The 27,707-nt window shown below is 34.4% G+C and overlaps 1 protein-coding gene across 1 annotated transcript in view; it reads left to right on the top strand.

Annotated features, from left to right (window-relative positions):
• Positions 1 to 27,707, top strand: part of C2CD3 (C2 domain-containing protein 3) — a gene marked incomplete at its 3' end in the record, with an annotated part of 101,514 nt that overhangs the window by 57,313 nt on the left and 16,494 nt on the right. Inside the window, exons 26-34 of the mRNA XM_035731891.2 lie at positions 1,151 to 1,427; positions 1,959 to 2,015; positions 3,820 to 4,505; positions 8,089 to 8,547; positions 9,906 to 10,159; positions 19,197 to 19,405; positions 21,084 to 21,375; positions 22,895 to 23,133; positions 25,803 to 26,142. Of these exons, the coding sequence (XP_035589648.1) occupies positions 1,151 to 1,427; positions 1,959 to 2,015; positions 3,820 to 4,505; positions 8,089 to 8,547; positions 9,906 to 10,159; positions 19,197 to 19,405; positions 21,084 to 21,375; positions 22,895 to 23,133; positions 25,803 to 26,142 (2,813 nt within the window). The remainder of the gene's footprint in view (positions 1 to 1,150; positions 1,428 to 1,958; positions 2,016 to 3,819; positions 4,506 to 8,088; positions 8,548 to 9,905; positions 10,160 to 19,196; positions 19,406 to 21,083; positions 21,376 to 22,894; positions 23,134 to 25,802; positions 26,143 to 27,707) is intronic.

Below are 27,707 nucleotides of genomic sequence, written 5' to 3'. Positions count from 1 at the left end.
GACATGAAGGCGATGATTGACTAAGCAAGTGCCGCATTCCTACAATTGAAGAACATATGGAACTCAAACAGCTGTCAACCAACATCAAATGCATGATCTTCAGTATGAACATCAAGACTGTTCTACTGTACGGAGATAAAACTCGGAAGACTACTACAACCATCATCAAAAAGGTATGAGTATTTATGAACAGTAGTCTGACAACATCAGAAACAATCTACTATGACAGGGAACAAACCGCTACCAGCTAAAGAAGAAATTAGGAAATAACTCTGGATGTGGATAAGACAAACATTGCAGGAATCACTATACTGTACTGTGAGGCAAGTGCTAAATACACACTTTGCTGAATACATGAAATAAGCCGTTAAAACTGAAGAAATCATATATATCCAGGCCGATTATACTAGACAAATATGACATGGTCCACTACTCAGTGATCAATCCTTGATAACGTCCTGATTGTATGGAGGTCTATTTGTTATCTCAGTCAGTCAGTCAGCTACAATGTACGACCAGGCACATATATGCATCGGTCCAAGTTGCCATAACTCAATAACACAACAAAATGGACACCGGATTCATAAAAGTAGTTAATTCAGAGGTGGTAATATATAAAAGAAAGATTGCATATAAGGATATAGTACAGGAAGAAAGAATTAGTTCATAGAAAGAAAGATATGAAACGATTTTAATCTCTTAGTTTAAGGGAAGACAGAGAGCGTATACACCGACGCCATTGTGATCTATTCTGAGCCATGTCACCAAGAGTCTCCAACCATTGGTTACGATAGTCACGCGGACCCCAACCAAGTAGTCTGCATCTCCCAACATGGCTCAGATTAAAAGTTAGTGACTTCAAGCACTGATGCCACGTTTTGGTTTGGCCGCCCTTAACTTTCTTTCAACCATCTCCAACACAGGTTAGTATTGCACGTCGTAGTAATCGGTGTTCGGGCATACGTAACACGTGACCCAACCACCTCAGTCGATGAAGATTCACAAATTCATCAACTGATTTATTTGTTATGTTGATTGTATTTGATTATTAAACATTATATGGACTACTGCTCATCAAAATAAGTTCAAATTTCCGTGTATCAAATACATTAACAGTTATATGTTTCCTAAATTTTGTTTCCATTGTTAGATAAATTAAATTTGAAGCGAGGTCTATTAATTGAACTTTGGTTACGTATCTATTCACCTAATCTACATGATTGTTTAGCTGCGAAAGGATATATTCCAGAAGAATTATTGTGCAAATTAATTCGTAAAAATAAACCATTAAAATGTAGAGACGATGAAGAGGATGATCGAAACCATGAACATAATCATCAATCAATAAAATTTTGTATTGATCTGTATGATGTGAACAGTAGTAGTGGATTTTTAAATGGGAGATTACAAATTAGTATGGATTATTGGTATGTTCAGCATGAAAGTATGCATACATAGGTTATTTCGGTTTACTTTAGTGATGCTCCTTCCCATTTTATTAACTATACCGAAGTAATCACCAAACTCGCTTATCATGAGTACTTAGTCAAACTATAGCTGACATACGGTGTTGACTTCATGTGAGTATAGCGCCATTAGTAAGATGTCTGTCATGAGTAACCAGTATATCAAACAATGCTGTGGCTAGATATTTACAACCCTAAATATCACGCACCTTTCTTTCTACTAAGAATGTTTATTTATTTATTTATTCAAACACATAAATATTGGTACAAGGAGGCACCAAAGAGATATGCGCCACATAAATTAACCGATTTTTGTGAGGAATGGGTTACTCCTCGGGTGCTCAAACCAAAGCAGATTGTTTTCTTAGAGGGCCACACCCAGAGACTTTGACCTAAAGGTCTAATCCATAAGTCGGTGGAGCAACATCAGGAGATGCAGTCCCATGATAGCCGGTGACCAACAACTGGTTCATACGCCATTTGTTTCCTTAGGATCCTGGAACCCGTGTACACAATTGGTTTGGAATCAAAGTTTTCCAACTCCCCTAGGTAGGTCCTGCATACCCACCAACCACCACTTTTGATCCGCTCAAGTTCGTGAGCAATACCCCCGCCACGAGAAGGCTGTGAGTGGGACTTTCCTGACAGTGGCTGTATGCACGTGGCCATGTAAGAGCATTTCGAGTGGGAGAGCTGACTCTCCTTACTCTCGGTCGCATCAAGGCAAATGCCTTGGTAAGCCCCCAAATGCCCTAAGAATGTACTTTGGGTTTTGCGAAAGGTTTGATAAAAGTTTAGACTTTATGAATTGAATAAAAACAGTCGCTAGCACAGTGATCGTGTGTGATGAACGTCATTCAGTTATTTCTTGAGCTAGATGACTTTGAAATCAAAAAGGTCATTAGATTTTTTCAGACTCTTCAACAAGAAATATACTTTCACGGTATCAACAGGTTTATTTTCTCCATGGATTGGTGTTGACCAGGTAAACAAAAAGCCCTGGATAACTGCTTCATCCACAAATGAGACTTCGAAAGACTTCTATCAAGAAGTCTGTGATTAGTGAATTTCAACCAATATCTGATGTGTTATGAACTGAATAATGTTGCACTGTTTAACGAATAAGCTTAGTTAATTCCTTTGCTTTCATGTTGATTTGTTGGAAGTACCCTATAAGAAGCTCTGTTTAACATGTGACCAAACATATTCATGAACACTACATTTTTACATTCTTGAGGAAAATAATGGTCTCTATATAGTTCAAAATTCCGTATAAGATAGTTTTCGAACTCGGTATGTAAAAGTAAACAGAAGGTGAATGAAGCTACACCATTAAGACTGATTCTTAGCCATGTCACTCAAAGCTTCCAGTCATGAACTATGATATCTAAGAAGACTTCAATGTGGTAGTCTTCATCTACCAAAACAGACTGATACTACGTGTTGATTTGGAGGCTCCTAGTTTTCTGTCATCTTCCTTCTACTACATCCAACATCGGCAGTGGCTTTGACATATATTATATACGTCCTAATCACAGTCGGTAAAAATTGATTAAGTTACTGATTGACTCGTCATCCTAAGCTTGTATTCTGAGTCTAACCTCAGATTAGTCCACTCGGTGGTTTCAACATACCACAAAAAGTACTTCGAAGTCACCCATGATAAAATACTAGGAATCTACGAGTGTCCTCTACTTTCAAGGTCAACCATTAAATAAAACTAAACACACTTCTGTGCAATATACTAGTCCTTTGGTTGAGAGATAGAGATCTCGCCTATACCACATGTGACGCAAGTCAGCAAAATACAATCAAGCTTTCTAGACCCGTGCCAAGACCTCATGAGACATCAACCCAACTGAGCATATAAGACTTCTAGATGGTCAATGCACTCAATTACTTCATTCACTTATAAACACTGTAGATAATGAATTAAACCAAAAGCAAAATGTCTCATTAAGAGGAAGAGAAACTCATCCTAAATATGCTTACATTGTTGCACATGACCGATATGAATCCACTTGAACAACTATATAAAATTATCTATTATTATCAGAAGGGGTTTGTGGAGATTTTAGAAATTTCACAGATTGAAATCATGAGTCAGTTGAAGCTAGATCACCATAGAAAACCTGGAAGCACTGGACGGCCGTTTCGTCCTAGTATGAGACTCCCCGCACCCCACGGGGTGCGGGATCGTGGGTGCGCACTGCTGAGGAGTCCCATACTATGACGAAACGGCCGTCCAGTGCTTCCAGGTTTTCCATGGTGGTCTAGCTTCAACTGACTCATGATATCTATTATTAGTATTACTAGTAAACCTTTATATATATCTACATATATTTTTTTTCAGTTATAACATCACCAATCATTGTTCTATAAAATTTGATAACACATTAACCAAGTCATTAACAACACAACCTACAAATCTGCTTAACAAACAATCTATTCTAATTTCAACTTCATCAAATCAACCAATTCATAATTCAATATTAATTCTACCAAGTCAAACACAGTTTAATCATCGTATTCAAATATGTTTAGATGGAATAAGTGGAATAAATTTATCAATAATGAAGCCTTTTAATGAAATATCTTATTCATTGAATAGAACAATTCATGCACGTTTACATTGTTTATTATTAATACCAAATGATAAAAGATATTCTCATTCAATAATTAATGAATTATATCATGGTTATTTAATTAAATCTGTTATTAGTTCACCAATATATAATTCATATTATACAATGGAATTAAATTGTAAATTAGATTTACAATTACCTACTTCTTGGTTTATTGCATATCAACAATATAATTATCAACCTAATTTAATAAATAATCAAAATAATAATAATTCAATGAATAATTATGAAATTACTTTATTAGAAGCAATTTTAAATGGTGATCAATATCAAATGGAACAATATATAAGACCAATAACCAAACCATGTATTATGATACAAGTTGATATATGGTTACAAAATAATATTGCAGAAAAATTAAATGAATTTACTCATAAAAATATAAAATATTGGGGTAAGATTATTTAAAATTGAAACATTGTTATCATTTAATTATTTTACAACTACATTGAAATCACAAATTATAATTCAACTTGAGTAGATGAAATATGTAGTGAAATCTTTGGAATAGTATATCAAAGGTTTCAGAGTATTTGGCAGAGGTGGTGTTATTCATCAACTATCAAAATGGGATATATAGATTTTGTCCCCAAATGCCCTGGTATGACCGAGAGTGAGGTTGGCCCACCCTCCCTCTCGAAATACTCTCACACGGCCATGCGTATCCAGCCTCTGCCAGGGAAGTCCTACTCACTGCCTTCTCGTGGCGGGGGTGTTGTTTACGAAGTTGAGAGGACGAAAAGCGAATGTCCGGCGCTTTAACCGGATCCCAAACCAATGGTGCACGTGGGCTCCAGTATCCTGCGGGAACAAATGGCATATGAACCAATCGTTGGTCACCGGCTACCATGTGTCTGAATCTCCTCACGATGCTCCATTGCCTTGTGGGTCAGACCTGTAGGTCAAATTCTCTGGGTTTGGCCCTCTAAGAAAACAATCTGCTTCGCTCTAAGCACCCGGGCAGTATCCCAGCCGTCACACAAATCGATTGATTTATGTGGCGCATATCTCTTTGGTGCTTCCTTGTACCAATATTTATGTGTTTAAATAAATAAATATATAGTTTACTAAGATGAAAAAAAATAAACATGTATAGCTCTGAAGCAACTTTCTGGTATAATGGAACTTTCAAATGAATGGTTCTGAAATTATATATAGAGTTTTAGATAAACAAAATAGTAGGTTGATTGATTATTGAACTGGAAAATCAGATCATTTTTGGTCATCTTGCTTTGCTTTCTTGATTAACTAGCTAAGAAGATATTTATGAGACTGAACCAACCTTTATTTATTGTGCTCTGATCATTTAAGTAGAATTAAGATGGAAAACGTCCTGGAGCTGAAAGTTAAACCATGATATCATGAAACATAATCACTAAGCCTTATAAACATTTGTGGAGTTCATAAAATGTTAATAAACATCGGATGTATCAAGCGAATGTAGCCCCTGAATCGAAAAGCATTCAATTATCATTATCATCCTGTGGATTTTAGGCATTTAGTACTCTTTATTTATTCGTTACTTTGTCTCATACAGCTTTTTCTTGATTATATTGGTATTTCTGTGACTATTAGTGGATCCTTGTATGACATTATCATGTACTGTTGAGTTTGTTCACGTTTGCTGTTCTTATTCTCTTGTCAACTCTTTTTGTGTATTGTTTTATACTACTTATCATTATTCAGTAAATAGTTGCATCTCTATCAATTTCTACGCGTATGTTGTGGCGCAACTTTGTGTTATATTCTCACTTATTTACATATACTTATGACATTTATTGTATTTACCATTATATTTACTTTCTCTCAATCCCTGCAACAGTTATTATCAGTTCATTTATTCTCTATTTAACCGAAACTATATTTATATTTGCTTCCTTTTGATTCCGTTTTGCTTGTTGATAAACTGTTATCATGATTAGACACAGATGTCATTCGCATTATCATATGTCAAAATTATTCTTCATGTTGTTATTACAGGAAGTCTTTTTTCATACTCATACATTCTCTAAGCGCTACAGGTACCTCACGAGTTGATGTTTGTAACTAATTTATATCTATTACTCAATAAAGAACAGCTTTTTAGATAAATAAATGTTTTATGAAATTCGGCTTTGCCCCTATCTCAGTTGTATAGTTAGACGCTTCAATAGATTAAACATTTATTTTGTCAATCGATGTACTTTTAAATCCAGTTCTACATTATTGATGTTCATCGCTTCTTGTATTTTGTTTACATTCTCCCAATAACACTCACTGTAATTAATATCCGTCAAATTAAACTTTTGAAGAATTTTTTTGTATCGTTAAGATACTCTACCATATATATGAAACCCAGACATCTGTTATATAATCAGCCTTGTAATACTAGTCAACACATATAGGCTTTAAGTTTGATGCCGTATAAGACATTGAGTAAACACTTGTAAAGTTTTACAAATTATTAAGAAATAAACTGTTCAGGTGACACCAATTCCTAGTAAAAACTTTCAAAAAATTAGACCTCCGTAATCCTCATCTACCCCAAACAAAGTATCTTATTATTGGTAGATGTTTTTTTTAAATATATTGTATGATTAGATGCCTATCAGTATTACTTCAGATAAATGAACATCTATATTCTTTGATATTTAAATGATCATTCAATTTTTTTCAGTTTACTTCATGTGTCAATATCTAACTGAATAGATGTAGCTTTTTGAAACTTTGTGCTTGGCCAGTCAGTCAGCAAACTAGAATATGCATCAATCCAAGTTGCCACTATCCCATAGTACAATGAGATAAAAATATGGAGATAAATGTCATATTAATGAGAAGAGTGAAACTATCAGTTGTAGTAAGAAAACATTATGGATAGCCGAAATACTTTGATAGGGAAGAATGGGTATGGGAGATACAAAATATGAGATTATTCTAAAATTCGAGATTTAGGAGAAGATAGTGAGAATTTATCTACCGGTTCACATTAACTTTAACTATTTAGTCTGCACTGAACTACTTGGCTCAGTTCAACATTACTTCATTTGATATAGTTGTATAATTTCATATCGACTAATTTCATTATTGATGACCATTTGGTGTTTTCTGTTATGGATGCTGAGGAATAATGTGCCAATCATTATCATGTTACGTCTAATGATGTCCTTGGACGTTAAATGAACATTTCCTATTGGCCATTATTTATTTCACTCGTTAAATATTGTACAGATGTTGTTTTCTATTTTTATGGTACGATGTGGTCTGTTTGGTTAGTATATAAATATAGTATGTCTGAAATATAGTGATTCATAACTCAGAGGCTGTGACTTGCATTCTAGACTCAACTGGCTGGGCTAGACAGGGACGCGGAACCAATCAGGACACTAGGTCGTTCACTGCGTGTTTTCCGTATCACTGATTCGATCGATAAAACGCTGCTTATCAAAACCTGCAGTTTCACACGTTACAACATTTTCATAAACCATTGGACATGTAATATTCATAACTACTCGAAGGTAAAATCATCTAACGTAATGACAAAACTTTGAACAGTTGAATAGCAAAATACTCAAAAAGGACATATAGACTTTTATTATTATCAGTATGGGTCGTAGAGATTGTTAGATTTCACTGAAATCACGAATTGATCTAAGTTATGCAACCATTAAAAACCTAGAAGCCCTGAACAGCTGTTTCGTCCTACTATGGCCCATCAGTTATGCACACTCACGACTATAAAGCTAGGAGTCGAACTCGCGAACTTCATTGTCTCGCGCGAACTCTTGAATTCCAAATCGTCGAGTCAGAATCCAAGGGTTTGGGAGTTTAACTTCAATCAAGCCACAACATTACCCGGTCATCTTCCACTTGTTTTCGGTGAATACGATCCTCACATCCGACACTGGTTATCATTATTATTATGCTTATTTATGATCTTGGCCTACAAAATCTTAATTTCCAGTTTAATGGTTGTTTGTTCAATTACTCTTTATGTTCAGGTTTACAATATACTAATTTTGAGCAACAGTCAAATGAAAATATTAATTCAATCATTAATCCTGGTAAAGAATATCAACTGATTAGTAGTTGTCGTGTTCCTCTATCTGCACTTATTTTCTCTTCACATGGTAATATACCATCACGTTGGTATCCATTAACATCTTTTGTTAATGATGATGACAATTCATCGATTTCTTGGCAAAGTAAATTTAGTGGAGCTATCCAACTCAGTATGCGTTTGACTGATCCACATTTGATCAAGATAGTTCCATACAATATTATTACTACTACTATTGATAATAACAATAATAATAATGCAATGAATATTATACATAGTCCATCTGTAATTAATTGCTTACGTGATTGGAATATTTCATTTAATGTTGAGAAATTAGAAAATGGACAAAATTCTATTGTAGCATTTCAAAATGAATTTGAATTATGGAAAGATGGTCTAGGTAAAAAGATATTGCATTTTTTTTACTTCATAATGATAATGATGGTTTTATTCTTTTAATAAGAAATAATACCTTTTTATTATTATCTATTTTCAATTATAACATAGTTAAGAAAAGTGAAATGATTATTAGAAAATACTTTATAACTCAAATATTTTGAAAAGAGCAAGAACAAACATTCTAGCAGAATAGCATGAATTCATTTTTATTTCGTTGGTTCTCGTCAGCTGCTTACAACCTGTGATATTTAAAATTATAATGAATGGGTTTAAATTACTTACATAAAAGAGTTTGATTGGAAGTTATATTAAAGACATATTCGTATAGTATAGCAAGGTTGTAAATAAATTTAATAGACTGAATATTGTAAATATATACCTTATATGATGAAAGAACATTGTGACAACAGTTCAAAGGGTTAGAAACAAATAAACCTTGATAGGAATAAAATGAGTAGAGTTCAGTTGATAAAATAAGATAGTTGGAATAAAACTCAATGGTGTAATAAATGCAAGAAAGAGTTTAAAGAAAAAGAAAAAAATTATTAAGATATAACGAAGGAATATTAATCACCAAGGCAAGGAAAGATTAATAACCATGTCCTTTTGAACACATAAATCAGGCTTTTGGCGCCTGATAGCAACTGCTTCAGCAAACTTCTGAAGACTGAAGTTTGGCTGCTTACTAATCACCTTGAATGATTGTAGGATATCGACCTGATGTCCTGTATCAAGATGTTTGGTGATTGCACTATATAGAGTCTTTCTTTCTCTTGTTCTGAGGCTTTTTTGGAACATGTTCAAAAATTCTGAGATATGCCCTCCTTTCTGTTCGGCCAATGTAGCTGCTTTGGCAGGTACACGTAAATTTATAAATACAATTGGCGGTAACATGAAAAGGATGCTTATCAACTTTTGATTGAGTTATTGAGCATGTTGTTTTATACAGAATTTGAAGTTTGGCCGCCGGATAAGTTCTAGCTAGCGCAGTATTCAGTCTCCTGTTGGTTGTGTTTGCAACCTCGTATTATGTCACTAAGATGAGTAACTGACTCACACCTGATGTGGTTGGACTCCACTAGTCACGGTTCCTAACTAGAGCTCCGGAAATCACCTCTCGAAGTCGGTTATTAGTAAGGGCACGATTGCCACTGTATTTTGACTAGGAATTTATATCAGTTAGAAGAAATGCAATCTGTTTATATTCCTGAGGTTTATTGGAATTCATAATGAGTACAGTAAGAGTAAAACAATTCATATTTGTTGTTTATTTATTTATTCTACTTAAAAATATCTATTCTTTATTGTATTTTATTACTACATTTGTTCACATCAAGTTATTTGTTTTTCCCTCTATAGATGAATATGGCTGTCAATATAAACATTTCACAATATATCTTAATTTTGCATGTCTTCCAAAAATTAAACAATTATTAAACGATAATCTTAATTTCATTAATCCATTACATAGAAATTATACTATCGAAAATAATTTCAAAGCCTATACATTTGTTCGTTTTCAATTTCCAAATTATGGTACACAAATGTCTCAGTTAATTTTCCTGCCAAATGATGATGATCATGCATCAGATAGACAATCTAATATTGTTGAGGTAAGTATTAAGAGTAAACTATTAAAAATCGACGATTCATAGGTAATGTGTGAATTTCATATTACTGACAAAGATGATTGACCAATTATGAAAGTGATCTCGAACGTCCTTAGAGGTGTGCTGATGGTTACAACGTCTAGGTTACCCATACTGTGGACGACCACTTCTTCTTAAGACATTTGAAAGTTAAATTAGATTTGAACTGCTCCCCAATGCACAGCGGACAACTACTTGCGTCCGATCACATATGATCCCATGAATAACGTTTGATGTGTCTCGTTTCCTACTTAAAAAGGATTTATCGTTGGCGACGGAAACATGTAAGGGTATATGTTATGTCCGAGTGGAGATTAAATTACAGGTAACTCCCGAGGACTATTAATGGACTAATATTCTATAAATATTCTTATTGTATAATTATTCAACAATTACATTACATATATTTATACTCCTCTTATTATAAGCTTTATTTTGACCTATAACTTATTATTGTACGATTTACGGTTCTTAAGTTATGTTCAGCTCATTAACTACTGCCTCCCACATCCACAGCCACTTTTTGGGCTTATTTGTGTACAATATTATTTCCTATTTTATGGTACGTTGCGGTTTGTCTGATTGATATATAAACCAAGTATGTCTGAAATAAATGATCTGCTCTGATTCTGGTCTGATCTGCTCTGATTCGGAAGCTGGTATCTTGTTCTGGACTCAAGTGGAAGGGCTCGTAGGACATAGGACCAATGAGGACACTAAACTGCCCACACCGGTTGAACGTCATTGGTTGGCCTAGTGCGAAGATTCGTATAAGTCGTATTCGGATTGGTAGATAAGTCGTGTGATCGAAAAGTCAGACATCCAAGGTCATAACAATTGGCGACGGGGTGGAGAAAAGTTTTGAACCCTCAACTTCAAGGTCATAACAATTGGCGACGGGGATTTTGGCAACAAAGAAATAATAATAATACAAGTGGTGACTCAGATTTTGGAAATAAATTAGCTGTATAATTGCCGGTGATTTTTGGAGCTAATATTATTGGCAAAAAAAAATGTCGATTTCTTTCGAACAGTTGCGGTTAATATTACAGCACCAGCAGAAGATGTTTGCCTTGCAACAAGAGCTATTTATAACAGTTTTGGGCAGACTTTGCATTCAAGCAGAAAATAAGAAATCTATGTATCATGCAGATAATGGTGCAGTAATGGACATTTCAGAAGCATATCCTGTGCAGGATTCAAATCCCTCTATACCAGAAGGGAAACGTAATATTGGTAACGTGTCCAGCTCAGAGCAAGAAAATATTGTGTTAAATGCACATGAAGTTGTGACAATACCAGATGATCAGAAGCCAGATCCTGTAGATGATGCCCAGAGTCCAGAATCAAACGAAACACTACTGGTACTGTCTAGCTGCGAAAATAAACGTCAGCTCGAACAAAATTGTGGTCCACGTGCTACTAGTCGAGAAAGCTATGGTGACTCGTATTCAGAAAATAACTGGAGCAACACGATGAACAAAATTGTACCAGATGTTACTCAAAATCACCGGAAGACAGAATTTTATATTGAGTCAACTTATCCTATTTCTAATGACAGTGTGCCAGATATTGATTCTCAGAATAATGCATATGATTTTGATGAAACTTCTTATAACAATGAGGGAAATATGTCAGCTGAGTCGAATGATGGCCAAAAATCTAATTTAATTCTGTTAGACGTTGACTTTCTTAATGACTCGTTATCTGCTAACGAGATTCATAATGAATTTGAAAATAATGAACTCAGATCAAAGGCCGTTCATCATCATCTAGTCATTTTTAGTGGCTTCTCCAGTCAATACGAGAAACATGGTTTAAATAAAGTCCTACTAGTTGTATTTTGGAGCCATAAGGACCCAACATTATTTCGAGGAGGAGGAGAATGTTGAGGAATTTAAAGTCACATATGATTCTTTTTTAAATCAGAATCTAAAGTTGGGTTTTTCAAAAAAAAAAAAGGGGAGGTGTTATGTCCGAGTGGAGATTAAATTACAGGTAACTCCCGAGGACTATTAATGGACTAATATTCTATAAATATTCTTATTGTATAATTATTCAACAATTACATTACATATATTTATACTCCTCTTATTATAAGCTTTATTTTGACCTATAACTTATTATTGTACGATTTACGGTTCTTAAGTTATGTTCAGCTCATTAACTACTGCCTCCCACATCCACAGCCACTTTTTGGGCTTATTTGTGTACAATATTATTTCCTATTTTATGGTACGTTGCGGTTTGTCTGATTGATATATAAACCAAGTATGTCTGAAATAAATGATCTGCTCTGATTCTGGTCTGATCTGCTCTGATTCGGAAGCTGGTATCTTGTTCTGGACTCAAGTGGAAGGGCTCGTAGGACATAGGACCAATGAGGACACTAAACTGCCCACACCGGTTGAACGTCATTGGTTGGCCTAGTGCGAAGATTCGTATAAGTCGTATTCGGATTGGTAGATAAGTCGTGTGATCGAAAAGTCAGACATCCAAGGTCATAACAATTGGCGACGGGGTGGAGAAAAGTTTTGAACCCTCAACTTCAAGGTCATAACAATTGGCGACGGGGATTTTGGCAACAAAGAAATAATAATAATACAAGTGGTGACTCAGATTTTGGAAATAAATTAGCTGTATAATTGCCGGTGATTTTTGGAGCTAATATTATTGGCAAAAAAATGTCGATTTCTTTCGAACAGTTGCGGTTAATATTACAGCACCAGCAGAAGATGTTTGCCTTGCAACAAGAGCTATTTATAACAGTTTTGGGCAGACTTTGCATTCAAGCAGAAAATAAGAAATCTATGTATCATGCAGATAATGGTGCAGTAATGGACATTTCAGAAGCATATCCTGTGCAGGATTCAAATCCCTCTATACCAGAAGGGAAACGTAATATTGGTAACGTGTCCAGCTCAGAGCAAGAAAATATTGTGTTAAATGCACATGAAGTTGTGACAATACCAGATGATCAGAAGCCAGATCCTGTAGATGATGCCCAGAGTCCAGAATCAAACGAAACACTACTGGTACTGTCTAGCTGCGAAAATAAACGTCAGCTCGAACAAAATTGTGGTCCACGTGCTACTAGTCGAGAAAGCTATGGTGACTCGTATTCAGAAAATAACTGGAGCAACACGATGAACAAAATTGTACCAGATGTTACTCAAAATCACCGGAAGACAGAATTTTATATTGAGTCAACTTATCCTATTTCTAATGACAGTGTGCCAGATATTGATTCTCAGAATAATGCATATGATTTTGATGAAACTTCTTATAACAATGAGGGAAATATGTCAGCTGAGTCGAATGATGGCCAAAAATCTAATTTAATTCTGTTAGACGTTGACTTTCTTAATGACTCGTTATCTGCTAACGAGATTCATAATGAATTTGAAAATAATGAACTCAGATCAAAGGCCGTTCATCATCATCTAGTCATTTTTAGTGGCTTCTCCAGTCAATACGAGAAACATGGTTTAAATAAAGTCCTACTAGTTGTATTTTGGAGCCATAAGGACCCAACATTATTTCGAGGAGGAGGAGAATGTTGAGGAATTTAAAGTCACATATGATTCTTTTTTTTAAATCAGAATCTAAAGTTGGGTTTTTCAAAAAAAAAAAAAGGGGGAGGTGTTATGTCCGAGTGGAGATTAAATTACAGGTAACTCCCGAGGACTATTAATGGACTAATATTCTATAAATATTCTTATTGTATAATTATTCAACAATTACATTACATATATTTATACTCCTCTTATTATAAGCTTTATTTTGACCTATAACTTATTATTGTACGATTTACGGTTCTTAAGTTATGTTCAGCTCATTAACTACTGCCTCCCACATCCACAGCCACTTTTTGGGCTTATTTGTGTACAATATTATTTCCTATTTTATGGTACGTTGCGGTTTGTCTGATTGATATATAAACCAAGTATGTCTGAAATAAATGATCTGCTCTGATTCTGGTCTGATCTGCTCTGATTCGGAAGCTGGTATCTTGTTCTGGACTCAAGTGGAAGGGCTCGTAGGACATAGGACCAATGAGGACACTAAACTGCCCACACCGGTTGAACGTCATTGGTTGGCCTAGTGCGAAGATTCGTATAAGTCGTATTCGGATTGGTAGATAAGTCGTGTGATCGAAAAGTCAGACATCCAAGGTCATAACAATTGGCGACGGGGTGGAGAAAAGTTTTGAACCCTCAACTTCAAGGTCATAACAATTGGCGACGGGGATTTTGGCAACAAAGAAATAATAATAATACAAGTGGTGACTCAGATTTTGGAAATAAATTAGCTGTATAATTGCCGGTGATTTTTGGAGCTAATATTATTGGCAAAAAAAAATGTCGATTTCTTTCGAACAGTTGCGGTTAATATTACAGCACCAGCAGAAGATGTTTGCCTTGCAACAAGAGCTATTTATAACAGTTTTGGGCAGACTTTGCATTCAAGCAGAAAATAAGAAATCTATGTATCATGCAGATAATGGTGCAGTAATGGACATTTCAGAAGCATATCCTGTGCAGGATTCAAATCCCTCTATACCAGAAGGAAACGTAATATTGGTAACGTGTCCAGCTCAGAGCAAGAAAATATTGTGTTAAATGCACATGAAGTTGTGACAATACCAGATGATCAGAAGCCAGATCCTGTAGATGATGCCCAGAGTCCAGAATCAAACGAAACACTACTGGTACTGTCTAGCTGCGAAAATAAACGTCAGCTCGAACAAAATTGTGGTCCACGTGCTACTAGTCGAGAAAGCTATGGTGACTCGTATTCAGAAAATAACTGGAGCAACACGATGAACAAAATTGTACCAGATGTTACTCAAAATCACCGGAAGACAGAATTTTATATTGAGTCAACTTATCCTATTTCTAATGACAGTGTGCCAGATATTGATTCTCAGAATAATGCATATGATTTTGATGAAACTTCTTATAACAATGAGGGAAATATGTCAGCTGAGTCGAATGATGGCCAAAAATCTAATTTAATTCTGTTAGACGTTGACTTTCTTAATGACTCGTTATCTGCTAACGAGATTCATAATGAATTTGAAAATAATGAACTCAGATCAAAGGCCGTTCATCATCATCTAGTCATTTTTAGTGGCTTCTCCAGTCAATACGAGAAACATGGTTTAAATAAAGTCCTACTAGTTGTATTTTGGAGCCATAAGGACCCAACATTATTTCGAGGAGGAGGAGAATGTTGAGGAATTTAAAGTCACATATGATTCTTTTTTTTAAATCAGAATCTAAAGTTGGGTTTTTCAAAAAAAAAAAAAAAGGGGAGGTGTTATGTCCGAGTGGAGATTAAATTACAGGTAACTCCCGAGGACTATTAATGGACTAATATTCTATAAATATTCTTATTGTATAATTATTCAACAATTACATTACATATATTTATACTCCTCTTATTATAAGCTTTATTTTGACCTATAACTTATTATTGTACGATTTACGGTTCTTAAGTTATGTTCAGCTCATTAACTACTGCCTCCCACATCCACAGCCACTTTTTGGGCTTATTTGTGTACAATATTATTTCCTATTTTATGGTACGTTGCGGTTTGTCTGATTGATATATAAACCAAGTATGTCTGAAATAAATGATCTGCTCTGATTCTGGTCTGATCTGCTCTGATTCGGAAGCTGGTATCTTGTTCTGGACTCAAGTGGAAGGGCTCGTAGGACATAGGACCAATGAGGACACTAAACTGCCCACACCGGTTGAACGTCATTGGTTGGCCTAGTGCGAAGATTCGTATAAGTCGTATTCGGATTGGTAGATAAGTCGTGTGATCGAAAAGTCAGACATCCAAGGTCATAACAATTGGCGACGGGGTGGAGAAAAGTTTTGAACCCTCAACTTCAAGGTCATAACAATTGGCGACGGGGATTTTGGCAACAAAGAAATAATAATAATACAAGTGGTGACTCAGATTTTGGAAATAAATTAGCTGTATAATTGCCGGTGATTTTGGAGCTAATATTATTGGCAAAAAAAATGTCGATTTCTTTCGAACAGTTGCGGTTAATATTACAGCACCAGCAGAAGATGTTTGCCTTGCAACAAGAGCTATTTATAACAGTTTTGGGCAGACTTTGCATTCAAGCAGAAAATAAGAAATCTATGTATCATGCAGATAATGGTGCAGTAATGGACATTTCAGAAGCATATCCTGTGCAGGATTCAAATCCCTCTATACCAGAAGGGAAACGTAATATTGGTAACGTGTCCAGCTCAGAGCAAGAAAATATTGTGTTAAATGCACATGAAGTTGTGACAATACCAGATGATCAGAAGCCAGATCCTGTAGATGATGCCCAGAGTCCAGAATCAAACGAAACACTACTGGTACTGTCTAGCTGCGAAAATAAACGTCAGCTCGAACAAAATTGTGGTCCACGTGCTACTAGTCGAGAAAGCTATGGTGACTCGTATTCAGAAAATAACTGGAGCAACACGATGAACAAAATTGTACCAGATGTTACTCAAAATCACCGGAAGACAGAATTTTATATTGAGTCAACTTATCCTATTTCTAATGACAGTGTGCCAGATATTGATTCTCAGAATAATGCATATGATTTTGATGAAACTTCTTATAACAATGAGGGAAATATGTCAGCTGAGTCGAATGATGGCCAAAAATCTAATTTAATTCTGTTAGACGTTGACTTTCTTAATGACTCGTTATCTGCTAACGAGATTCATAATGAATTTGAAAATAATGAACTCAGATCAAAGGCCGTTCATCATCATCTAGTCATTTTTAGTGGCTTCTCCAGTCAATACGAGAAACATGGTTTAAATAAAGTCCTACTAGTTGTATTTTGGAGCCATAAGGACCCAACATTATTTCGAGGAGGAGGAGAATGTTGAGGAATTTAAAGTCACATATGATTCTTTTTTTTAAATCAGAATCTAAAGTTGGGTTTTTCAAAAAAAAAAAAGGGGGAGGTGTTATGTCCGAGTGGAGATTAAATTACAGGTAACTCCCGAGGACTATTAATGGACTAATATTCTATAAATATTCTTATTGTATAATTATTCAACAATTACATTACATATATTTATACTCCTCTTATTATAAGCTTTATTTTGACCTATAACTTATTATTGTACGATTTACGGTTCTTAAGTTATGTTCAGCTCATTAACTACTGCCTCCCACATCCACAGCCACTTTTTGGGCTTATTTGTGTACAATATTATTTCCTATTTTATGGTACGTTGCGGTTTGTCTGATTGATATATAAACCAAGTATGTCTGAAATAAATGATCTGCTCTGATTCTGGTCTGATCTGCTCTGATTCGGAAGCTGGTATCTTGTTCTGGACTCAAGTGGAAGGGCTCGTAGGACATAGGACCAATGAGGACACTAAACTGCCCACACCGGTTGAACGTCATTGGTTGGCCTAGTGCGAAGATTCGTATAAGTCGTATTCGGATTGGTAGATAAGTCGTGTGATCGAAAAGTCAGACATCCAAGGTCATAACAATTGGCGACGGGGTGGAGAAAAGTTTTGAACCCTCAACTTCAAGGTCATAACAGTATACAAGATTTTCAACCTTTACAAACCCTTTGCTGTCCATTGTAAGATGTTAGCGACTTTGTAGACTCTATTTATCTGAGGCAATCATTTTACTACCATCAAACGTCACTGCATTTAGCGGTAAGATTTTGTCTTCGGACCTTAGGTAGCTGCTTCTAGTTTTACCTCTCGCCAACGGATCTACTTGGCAAGATAGGGCCTAAAAGGGTAAACATTTCGGCCAATATAGATCGATCGGGTTACTACAATAGGCAGTTTCGACTATCATATAAAGGTAGCAGCTACATTCGGGAATGTCAACTGACGAAACTCAATAACTGAGGACATTTTCATGTACTATTCGTTAAATAATACATTTTATGTATGACATGTAACAATACAACACTGTTCATCTATGCAAACAGAGAATAGAGGAAGTGGCGTTTGAACCAGCGATCAAATTAACTTGATTATCATTTTTCATGAGATAATTATCCGTCTTGTCAACCTATTTGTTCCATTATTTTGTTAATCAATTGAGCTTTCATGACTAAACAAAAATTAGAATTCAATAAGTCTTATTTAATCTGTTTGGTGCGACTCAGATTTTCAACCATTTTCATCCCTCACTTATAACAAATTTATAACAAACTACTTCAGTGATGTCTGTTATGAATGGTAGAAGTTTTCTACCCCTTGAATACAACATATATATACTATTTTTGACAGGGAGTATACACTACTGAGTAGCTTTTAACATGTAATGTGGTTGAAGTCAGAAATAAACCTGAACCTAACTTTAGTAGTCGTTGGCACTTATTAACACTATGTATTTGCAATCTTTGGGCAACTGATTCAGGTTCGCATCATCTGATGTTACAATTGCAAATGTTGACACCGGCCTGTATTTGAATCGAGATAATTAAACGTTGAAATGACTCAGTCGAATAATAATTATTTTATATTTTGGAGTTATGTAGTTCGTGAACATCTGTTTGATTTTAAGATAATTTTTATTAAGTACAGACCCCCTTTGAAAAATAGTCCAAGGTTCGTTGCTATGTACGGTCCTAAACTAAAATGAAAGAACTGTCCAATTTCCCGTGGTCTTCAGTAATTCTTCAGTTGATGTCTAAAGCGAAAGTGCTCTCTGCAAAGCCTGAATATATTCTAGGTTCAGTTTATAGTGGAATCGTGGATGCTCATTGCTGAAGAGTTCCACACTAGGACAAAATAACCGCTGTTTTTCACTGGTTTTTAACCAAAATTGAGCTATGATATGAATACTATAAATTCTGTCGCTAATGTATACTTCGTTCAAACGTTTTTCTTAATTCATTAGTTCTTTACCTGGTATTGAACAGTCATGCGATATTTTCATAAAATCATTTATTCAATTCTGTTCACTTCTTTTTTTTATTCATTTTATCAGTTCAAAGAATATAAAGAATTTGTTATTCCAGTCAGTACAGAATTACGAAATTTCTTGGCCGAATCTACACTTGAATTCCAAGTATGGATTATTTGGACAGATGATGAAAATTTAAAAGAATTAGACAAGAATGATGATAAATACGAAACTGGACTACAAAAGTTTATCACCTATGAACTGAACAATAAAGAATACTTAAAAAGATATCAGTAAGGCATGATAAAAAATATCGTGATGTTAAGTAATACTGACATGATTTCAGTATACCTTATTTACTCAGCTGTCTAATGAAATGACTTTTTAGTAAATTTTCATGCAGTGTAGTCATTTGGTCTATTCTTTGTTTGATTCACTGGAACAACCTACTCCAGGTCGAATAAATCTAAATATGATACATCAAAATAATGTGATAAGGAATAACTCAGTCTGATACTAATAGTTTCCCCGGAATTAAACACCTGAGGTTGATTAATGTCAGATTCATGGTTTATCGAAATATTTGTATATGGAGATATGAAAGTAACATCGGTTTTATAATAAATAATAATTAGCTTAGGTTAAGGGACTCTCATCTAAGGTGATAAACTGAGCAATAACCGTCAATTTTCAGAAGTACATCAATGAATGTTTTTCATGAAATTATTACTAGTCTAAATATCTTAAATATTTTGATCGTGTTGCATTCTCTAAGCTGTATTGCTTACGTGCGATGCTTTCATCGTCGTTCTGGACAAATTTGTCAGCATTTACTTCCTATGTCTGGATGATTATGACCTGCTTTAAGCCATGTCACCTAGAACTTCTGTTGTGAATAAAGATGTGATAAATGAACGGGTTTCATATCACTAAAATGAATGAATCCAGTACTGGTCGATTAATAATGTGCAGTGATATAATATGGCCGAATGTCAACTGCTCACGAGACTAAATCCTTAGCGTGGACCCCCAACTGAACAGATAGCAGAAGGTAGGACAGTTGTTCAGAAGAATATGGTTCTCTATTTGATAAAATAAAATGCTTTCAAGAAAATATCGAACAAAATAATCATGATTAAAAGTCATTTTAAACATGATTATTTAAAAAATAGGAAACTTGTAGGTTACTTTACGGTCAATAATATGAAAACCTGATCATCAATCGTTATTCCTGCCCAACATATCCGTTTCTAACCATATATTACAAAAATCTTGTGCGAGCTTTTAATATGAAATATAAATATATCAATGTGACTTATTTGAACGGTCAATGACTTAATGAATTGATGTATTGTATAAGGTTAGCCTCCTGTAATCTTGTTCCAACCTACTTTTATAGAGTACTCACTTGATTTTTTATTGGTATTCAGATCCACAAGCTTACTAACTGTAATTTATCTAGATTTGTACATTGACTGAACATTGAGTAGTAGCCAGTCCCTTATTTATCAGGTCTTTAGTACTAATCGAACTCTGTTGATAGAGTTACGATTTATTTAATAATTTAACGTGTAGAGCTTCCTGTCGGCTTCATTCACTAGCCAACCATCAAAACACAGTCCACGCAGTAACATTTTGGTAGAGAACTACTAATCACTGATCAATCATTGCGAGAGATTAGTTGTTGTTGGAAAAGACTGATGGTATAATCTGTATAACACGAGAGTGAATTTTATATGGATTATCGGTTCCTCCATAATTACGCATAAGCCTGGTTGATGATAATTAACTGAATCACATAACTTAATTCTGGAGCTACCTACTGATTGACACTAACCAATTAACATTTAATTTTTTTATCGGTTTACATATGGTAGCCCTGTTGTTTAGTTTCGTGTCTGTGTAAACCTCGTGCTCAACTATATGAATTAGTGATAAGTTAACTGTTTTTTTTATTGGTAACATTTCAAGAGTTCCTGCACCTCGTCATATTGGCACAGCAATTATCCCATTGTATCATCTATTGTATCCAAGACCACAAGCTACATCACATCCAAACACTAATTCTATCAACTGTTTAGATGGTGATCCATCTGGGATACGTTGGTGGAATAATCAACGACAAGGGATGGGAACAGATAGTATGAATTCAAGTGGATTGGCAGTGTTTCCTTTATATCGTGCAAATACAGCAAATCTTTATGATAGTTGGATTGCTGTACATATTGAAATGACAGGATCAAAAACTGAAAATTGTTTATGGGTATGTAACATTACGGTAGAGTATAGAATGAGTCACAGTACTTTTATTATCTAAGGTTATTTTTTCACTTAATATTCAGGATGTTAATAAGATAAGAATATGACCATTAGATTATAGTACTGTTCTATCAGTCTGTTGATTTAAATAGTCTTATTTTACAGGTAATTATAGTGTACGACATTTAAATCAATGACCAGATAATGCTTAACTAATCTGTAAAAAATAATGAGATCCCATTGAATTTGTAATTCATCTCAAAAAACATATTACTCATGAAATGCAAGTTTTAAAATGACTTAATTCGCCTCAAATTACTTGAAAGTTTGAAGTAGTATACAGTGGACCGTAACATGAATGGTAGGCTAAACCCTTACTTAGTCACGGTTGTATTATTTGGAGTAGTTTTAATCAGAGTGTGTACTGTAATTGTCGAAGCAACATCATCTCCCCAACTGGAAATCGATATGGAAAGCCAATCAGAAGTTGCCAAATGAAAAGGTCAATCGATGGCAATCAGTAGTGACCTGAAAGATAGGTGCATTTCATTGATTAAGAAATGAATTAATTTCTTAAAGGATAGAGTTTTATATATACAAATGAGTATTTGTACAGTTTATCTAGTATCCCGGTATACTTTCTCGCTCACACTTTTGTTCTTGCTCAAGTAGTCAGCTAGGGAGTTAACCCGTAGCACGTTGTGTATCAGTATCAGATTTCGGACACCGCCTGTCATAAGAGAAATTATGCACCTCTTGATGCAGTTTATCCTAGAAGTGAATTATCAACTGATAATGTATTTTTCTTTGACTCTCTTTCAAGCCACTCCCGGGTTTCTATCGCTCTGCAGTTGAATTCATTCAGAGAGCGAAATTCTCTTTGAATTGAAAGAGTCTCCACCGGTTATTCAAATAAACCACAGATCTATTTTTTGTCCCAACAACTGATGTTCTGTATTTTGATTGAGATCTTGAACCGACCGATGTTAGACCACCCTTGGAAATCTGGAAGCACTAGACGGCCGTTTCGTCCTATTGTGGGACTCCTCGGTAGTGCGCATCCAAGAAGTCTCTCGCAGGATTCGATCCCAGGGCCTCCAGCCATGTGTGCGGACGCCTAACCTACTTGACTACTGAGTTGGCATTTAACGGTGCTAATGTCTTAACCCAACCAATCCACGAAATTGCGCGACCATCTTCCATTGTACTGAGGTAGATACCTGTCTCTACCCAACACGGAATAACTTTACAATAGGTCCACTGCTTCCAGGTTTTCCGTGGTGTTCTAACACTAATCGGTTCAAGATCTCAATCAATAACTTAATAATCTCCACAACCCTATACTGATAGTTTTGTATGTTAACGGAAAACATGGATAAGAGTTTATCAAACTTTGGAAATTACCTGCCCATTATCGCTTATTTTTAAAACAAATAATTTTTTTAAAAATAAATCTCTATTTACTGTCTTAATATGTTTATTTGATTTCTGGTTGTATTTCACCTTCACATGTCATCTTTAAGTCGAAACGATACCATACTTGTAAAATGAATAAATTAATTATACCTGAAATTGATGGACATTTGGGATGGAATTTAAAACATTACAAAATACCTTCTTCACTGATCAATAACCCATTACATAACAGTAATAATAATTGTAATTTAACTACCGAATTATATGCTGATAATTATCAAAAAACTGAAACATTTCCTGCTGAAATTATTGTTGAAAAAGCATATCATTTACGTTTATCTCATCAGTAAGTTGAGCAAAGAATTTTATTTCAATTGTTGATTGTATGTGAATCAAGAAATTTGCTGAGTTTTTTTTTCAAATATTTATTTATATGAAGAATCAAATCATAAACAGTTTGGGATAATATTGTCTGAATTTTACAGGGAAACGATGATGTTGTGGGGTTATGTGTTTTGTTCGTGCAAGTTGACAATGGAAAATAACTGATTCGCTTTAATTTAGGGCTCCCTTTCGATGTATGTATATTCATACAGCGTTGCATGAAACTTAAATTAAGACTTTCAAATCGCATAGTATGGATATGATGGTCAATGTATAGTGTATAATAATCCTCTTTTATTATAATAGGTGTTTAGTGCCTCCTCACTCTTAATCTTGATTGAATTTGCAGGTTACAGTTACCACTAAAAGATCGAAGAATATTCAAACAGTGATTATTATTTAGTATAAACGTATGGTCACTTATTTTCTAAATCGGTTCAGTGATGATAAAGAAATTTTATTTTACGAACTCAGAAGTTCCCATATCAGAATAATCCGTTTATGTTATAACGCTTGGTTTTACTTTGTCTAGTGTTATAACAGTTGGGTTTCCCACGTTTACAGGTATGGGACTTTAATTTACCTTAAACGATTATCTACATTAGATTCCCTCCCAGTGTTTATTCTACAAGACTTCAACACAACTCAGATTAGCCTGACCACAACGTAAATATATTTCCACACCGACAACCCGACACAATCCAACAACAATGAACAATCAATAATAAGTGAGAGTCATAATAATAATAATAAGGACTGGGGAATATATAATTCATCTGACACCTGTGAGACTATCTACATGTCTGACTAAGCAGATAACCAATCATTATCATTCTCGCCCACACATTAGTTTATGAACAGAATTATCATCAACGTGTAAACTTCCAGGTTTTCTGTAGTGGTCTAACTAAGATCATGATTTAAAATATAAAGATAATTTTTTTATGAATAACAGCAGTATATGATGGTAATACTAAGAGGTGATCATAACAACTTGACGTATATCACATTATAGGTTAAATTAATCAAGAAACGACGACATCAGTTATTCATATTTCCAATTTGTGTTACATCTTTGATTTTTGCCCATTTGAATGTGCAATGATTAATCGTTGGTTGTTTGGGATTTACGGAATCATTGAGAATAATCACTAGTGAATATCTTTATTAAACCTGTACTACTTCAAAGCAGCCTATGTGTCCAACTAGATAAAAACAATTCTAGTGCAAATTTAGTTACATTTTCTTGTTTGCAGTCAGAACATTGCTTTCGGTTCTAAATTTGCCGATAAAAGTTTGCTATGATACTTTCAATTTATGTCTTTGATAGTATTTTCGAAGTAACAATATCTTTATCTCTTTTTTGACCTTTGATTCTCAATGAAATTCTTTTCTGTAGTACAAAGATGGCACTAACTTTATGACATCATATATTTCTGTTTTTAAGTGAACAGGAATTTTGTTTTATAGCGAGGCGCTCAAAATCTGATTTTCAATTGTCCGATTAATACATTATTCAACATTACTTTGAACATAGTCTTTTCCGGCATTAGGATCATTGAACAAGACCTTAAAGTTAATATCATATTTTTAGATTGAACACCTGTGGACGTTTTTATGAAGTTATTTACTGGCAGTTTGATTTGCACTTGTACGTAGAGATTTCCACGTTAGAGTCGAAGAGTTAATAGTGTGCTATAGTCAAAAACAGGTAAAATGACCCTGCATCATTAGCAATGGCGCATTTGCTTTCACTCTGTATCTTCCCCGAAAACTTGGGGTTGAAGTCAATTCAGATATGTACTTCCACCTCATTTGATTCCTTTAAATTTTATTTCATATATTATGCTACCCATTGAGTTTAATTTTATCTTACATTCTCCGCCTTATCACCATTTAAATTTCATTTCCTGATGTGCTGATGCTAAGTGTAAAAGTTTACAGCGACAAATACTCATTTCAAATCCTACGTTGTCTTTCACCGATTAACTGACTCACTGTCTACGTGATACTTTTCATACACTAACTAATATCAATGAAAGCGGAAAGAAGTAATAACTATCTTTTCCTCCTTGGTTTGAAGTCTCCTATTCAATAGTATAAATCTTCAACCTTTAGAGTTCATGATAATCACAGAACCATTCATTCAGTTGGTCAGGATCCTTTAATTAAACTTCAGTATGATACAGGATTCTTTCAACAAATGTCATTCAGTAATTATTCACTTTACTCTTGAGTTAGTCAACCTGATAGATTATAATTCTAGTACATTAATACCGTAACACGTTTTAGCATATTCGGCAAATGGCCAATACTGAAATGTAGGACATGCATTTTGTCCTATTTGGAACTCAGAAACTTAATATGTCTGGATCTCAGTGTTGATATTCATACTGAGATTAGGACCCATTACTTTTCACTTCAGATAGTCACGCATTATTTACTGCGCCTAATAAGTCTAGGCAAACACTAACGTATTCAGAAAGCATATAAATAAATAGAAACTGAACAGTTGCAGTCCTGAATATCAACAACAGAAAATTACACATTTTTACCAGCAATACTGTTGTAACAGTTTTTAAAAGATGATGTAATTCTTTTGTTAAAAGTTTACGCTTATTATTTTTCTAGTAATAAATTTGATAATTCCACTGAATCAAGTGAAAACAGTGAACCATACTTTAAGACAATTGATAATAATAATGAAACAGCTGATTATTCTGTATTTGTTACATTTCCTGTGGATGGTGGTAATCATTATTGTTCAAATAATAATCTACCTAATAAACATTCCATTATTGGTGATACTAATCAAGATGAAAGATTATGGAAACAAATTACTAAATTATCCAATAATAATTCAAACCGTATAGCTGCAACACCAAAAGTTAAAAATCTTGAATATGCACATTGGAATTATTGCCGTTTTATTCGTATATCATTAGAGTTGGTACAACCTTCATGTAATCAGGTAACAGAAAAAAACTCAATCTGTTTAATGTCAAATTATTATCTTCGCAAATTCATCTCTTGTAGATACCCATTCTAGAAGTTTTTATTTATTTGGTACCATATATTATCTTATTCACAGAGAAACCATAAATATGAATGGGATGATTGAGGTTTAGTACGAGTAAAACGCTAAATGTAATAATTGAATGTAAAATTATGTTTTAAATAATCGCAGCTATTAAAATTTAAACAACTTCAATTATTCTGCTACAAACTGGACCGAGCGTCCCAATGGTAATAACCGCTGGGGAATTCAGAAACTTCTCTCGTCAAGACCCATAGAAGGTCAGAAAGCTCTAGGACATATTTTATTCAATCAGCATTAAATAAAAGTTTCTTTAAAATATCTAGAAAAATGAATAGATATTTATTTATATCGTTGCTGTATTTAGTATGCTTACAAAAAGTTTAAAATGACTGAGGTCACATGAAACTCCACAAATACACTTGATTTTCTGTACATACCTGACTTTTAAGCAAAGCTCTTACATTTCGCACGTTTTTTTTATTGTTCGAGCTAAAGTGTAGTAGTTTAGGGTTATGGGAAACATCTAGGAAATCAGTATTCGGTGTTCCAGTAGCAGACTTAATAACCAAAGTCAATGTTATGGAAAATGTCAAATAATTCTGATTATTTCTGTAAAGAATTACGGACCTGTTTATCAGAAGGAACGTTAAAATTATTTCAATTCCGATCAATGAGATTATTTCAAATATAAATTTACATTTAACATCTATATACTTGATGCTCAATTTCTGTCAAACTATTCGTTCAAATTTTGACGAATGTTCGTATAAATTATTTTACGACTTAATGCAGTATGAAAATAAATTGACTGATGTGAATAAGTTATCTATATCACATTTGATCTAACCATATTACTCACTATCAGCTCTATCTTCAGTACTTCAGTCGATACATTGTCACTCGGCTTGATAATATTACGAGCAAAATGTTACATAGTGGATATTAACCTTTCAGGAATTCTGATATGTTCCAAGAAATATAGTTTGGAAACAATTAATAAAAAGAACATCCGGAGATCTGCATTATCATTCCCATGCTTCTGTAGAAATTTGTGCCATAATCTTTGAATAGCACAGTGGAGTTTTAGAAATAAAACTTTTATCGGGAATATCTTCAGTTTCATAGAACAATAAACATTAAAGCTTATAGGTTCAGATAGATCCCTTTTGATATGGCACCTTTTAACCACAACCTCCTATCAATTAGAGAATTATTCCAAAATGTAATGAATCATTGAACAATTGTTTCATAATTGTTTGAGACCCTTCAGTAGTGCACATACGCGACCGCCTACGGGATGGAACTCGAAATCTTGATTTTATTCCATACCTACTCTTTGACTTTACTGGAGTTGAAAACCAGTGAATCATTAGATTTCGACTCAATGGGATAAATGTATCTTTTTGGCCTTGGAAAGTGAAAATTCTGGCTTCCAGTTCATGTAGGATTATGGGTCTTCACTAATTTGGAACTATACACTGAGTGAAGACTTGTCC

The sequence above is a fragment of the Schistosoma haematobium genome, chromosome 6, assembly GCF_000699445.3.
Source record: "Schistosoma haematobium chromosome 6, whole genome shotgun sequence".
Lineage (NCBI taxonomy): Eukaryota > Metazoa > Platyhelminthes > Trematoda > Strigeidida > Schistosomatidae > Schistosoma > Schistosoma haematobium.
Note: the sequence above shows the minus strand (reverse complement) of the source record. Positions and strands in the feature narration are given on the sequence as shown.